A 2,754-nucleotide genomic window follows, 5' to 3' on the forward strand; every position below is an offset into this window, starting at 1 on the left:
TACCCGCGGCTCCCCGGGTTCCCCTCAGATGTGTACGGTATTATGACGTAAAGATCCGATTACGCTTGACCAAGACCCTATGCAGAGCTGGATCAGGCGTTGCACACTCTGGGGGGGGGGGGTTATGTACTCTTGATGCTAGTGTGGTCAGCCTACACATAGCTAGTGATGTTTGTGTACAGATGAATCTAACACCCACCCCTGGTGAAGAGATATGCATACATGTTTTTGGACAGTATGTCCATAGTACAACACAGTGGAACAAGGCCTGGTTTGGTGCAGTCTGAGTTTCATGCACTGTACAATCATCAGGCAACATGGGGATGCTGTTGGCAATGTCATTACATCTACAAGGAAAGGAGATGCTGATGCGTTAGTGATCCTGGGTGTGGTGCTAGTGCTAATGTGTGTACATGTAGATTCATGGTTTGGTGTCTTGAGACAGGTGCTCTCCTAGTAGTGGGATCTGTCATTATTGACAGGCTATACTCTACTTCTAGTGGAGATAAGTATTGACTTTGGTGTATGCGTTTGTGTGTCTGTGTGTGTGTGTGTGTGTCTGTGTGTGTGTGTGTGTGTGTGTGTGTGTGTGTCTGCGTGTGACGTATGTTTGTATGGGTGTGGGTGTTCTATATCTGCAACAATGTATTCCTGCTCAACGTGGCAGGATGATGCAAGTACAAGTAAGACTGAGACATCCATGTCCGGTGAAGATGCTGCTGGGTCTGGTAATGTGGATGGCCACATGAGTGACGACGAAGAAGGAGACCAACAGGACGATGAAGAAGACGGTGATGATGATGACGGAGGCTGGATTACGCCGAGCAACATTGACAGGGTGAAGAAGGAGATGCAACAGGGTGATGTTGAGGCGGTCTCGGGCGACCTGAGTGTCGCTTGCATGACATCCGACTATGCTATGCAGGTGAGTTGAAGCGCAAGTGGAAGCAAGTGGTGCTCACGTGATCAAATTACCATGGATACCCTCTTCACGGCACTCCCGGAGAGTATCGGCGTGTAAATACCCTGTAAAGCAACGTTGAGTCCGTATCCACAAGCTCGCGCTTACGGTGCACCGCACAGCACCCGGCGCTATCTTATTCATGAGTGCAAGTTTAACAGTCCAGCACTTTATGTACAGTTGCGCTCGGTGAAATCCGGCCCGAAGTGCAAAGCCGGCGCCGCGAAGCCAGCTCCCATTACATCACTGGCGATTTGTGTGTATGAACTCAACTGTACGCACCTCGTGTAAAAGTTCGGAGTGCACGTGTTGCATGCTAAAAACAGTTCAAAATTTCTTTCATTCACTTCACTCAAGCACAGCAGGATCTTCTCGATAGCGGAGTACCCAACATCCTGTTTCAACCTCCCCGCTCGCCGGACATGAATCCAATCGAGAATGTGTGGGCTCTTCTCAAGAAGAGAATAATTCCACATCGCTGCGAGAATGCTGACCAGCTGGTGCAGGCACTGCACCTGGAGTGGGACTCGTTGTGTCCTGACACGGTTTCCCCATACGTGGAGTCAATGTCACGTTGTGTTGAAGCCCTAATCGAAGCTGACGGTGGCCACACAAAAATTAATATTGAAGCCCTGCTGTTCTGTGTATGAAATAAACTGCTTCGAAACGATCTCCGTCTTCTTTACTTGTGCTGAACTGAAATGAATGTTACACTTGTCTTTGTTTGGCGCGGTTTTTTTACATTTTGGTGTAAGCATGCATGCGTATGAGTACAGCACATGCACAGTTCATACGGCACACGCGCACACTAGCACTTGTACAACTTTGAGGGCGTCAAGGGCCGCATCAGTACTGGGCGCCAGTTATGCACTTCGGGCCGGATTTCACCGAGCGCAACTGTAGATAGTAACCTATGTGTACAACACAGGGTTTCCAGAATAGCAGGTGCTGTCAGACTTAGAACAGCTATGGTGCCACTTTCCTCATACTGTTACTAGAACAGTACTGATCAATGAAATCCAGTCACAGCGTCTCTAAACGTACGTGCCGGGCGTTGCACTGCCATAGACCTGCGAACACTGGGCTGGGGAATGATGCTAGGCGCAAACTTGAGTGACGTGACTGGATTTCATTGAGCGGCACTGTACATGCGTGTGGTAAATGGCACCTCTCTGACTCCTAGTTCCGATTGGCTATTGCCGGGGTTCTCTCTCTCTCTCTCTCTCTCTCTCTCTCTCTCTCTCTCTCTCTCTCTCTCTCTCTCTCTCTCTCTCTCTCTCTCTCTCTCTCTCTCTCCCTCTCTCCCTCCCTCTCTCCATCCCTCCCTCCCTCCCTCTCTCTCTCCTCCCTCCCTCCCTCTCTCTCTCTCTCTCTCTCTCTCTCTCTCTCTCTCTCTCTCTCTCTCTCTCTCTCTCTCTTCTCTCTCTCTCTCTCTCTCTCTCTCTCTCTCTCTCTCTCTCTCTCTCTCTCTCTCTCTCCCTCCTCCCTCCCCTCTCCCTCCCTCCCTTCCTCCTTCTCTCTCTCTCTCTCTCCTCCCTCCCTCCCCCTCTCCCTCCCTCCCCCTCTCCCTCCCTCCCTCCCTCCCTCCCTCTCTCTCTCTCTCTCTCTCTCTCTCTCTCTCTCTCTCTCTCTCTCTCTCTTCTCTCTCTCTCTCTCTCTCTCTCTCTCTCTCTCTCTCTCTCTCTCTCTCTCTCTCTCTCCTCCCCCTATGAGCTTTTACATGGGGCGCTATCAGACCTAACCCAGCAGTGGCGCCACTTTCCCTTGAGTGTTACTGGCACATGGTAAATGGC

At 50.7% G+C, this 2,754-nt stretch overlaps 1 protein-coding gene across 1 annotated transcript in view; it reads left to right on the forward strand.

Moving 5' to 3' along the window:
* Nucleotides 1-925, forward strand: part of LOC135816569 (RNA-binding protein NOB1-like) — a gene marked incomplete at its 3' end in the record, with an annotated part of 3,972 nt that extends 3,047 nt beyond the window's left edge. The window contains 1 exon segment of the mRNA XM_065329763.1: nt 668-925. Coding sequence (XP_065185835.1) covers nt 668-925 — 258 coding nt within the window.
* Nucleotides 926-2,754: the final 1,829 nt, after the last annotated feature.

The sequence above is a fragment of the Sycon ciliatum genome, chromosome 5 (genome assembly GCF_964019385.1).
Source record: "Sycon ciliatum chromosome 5, ocSycCili1.1, whole genome shotgun sequence".
Taxonomy (NCBI): Eukaryota; Metazoa; Porifera; class Calcarea; order Leucosolenida; family Sycettidae; genus Sycon; species Sycon ciliatum.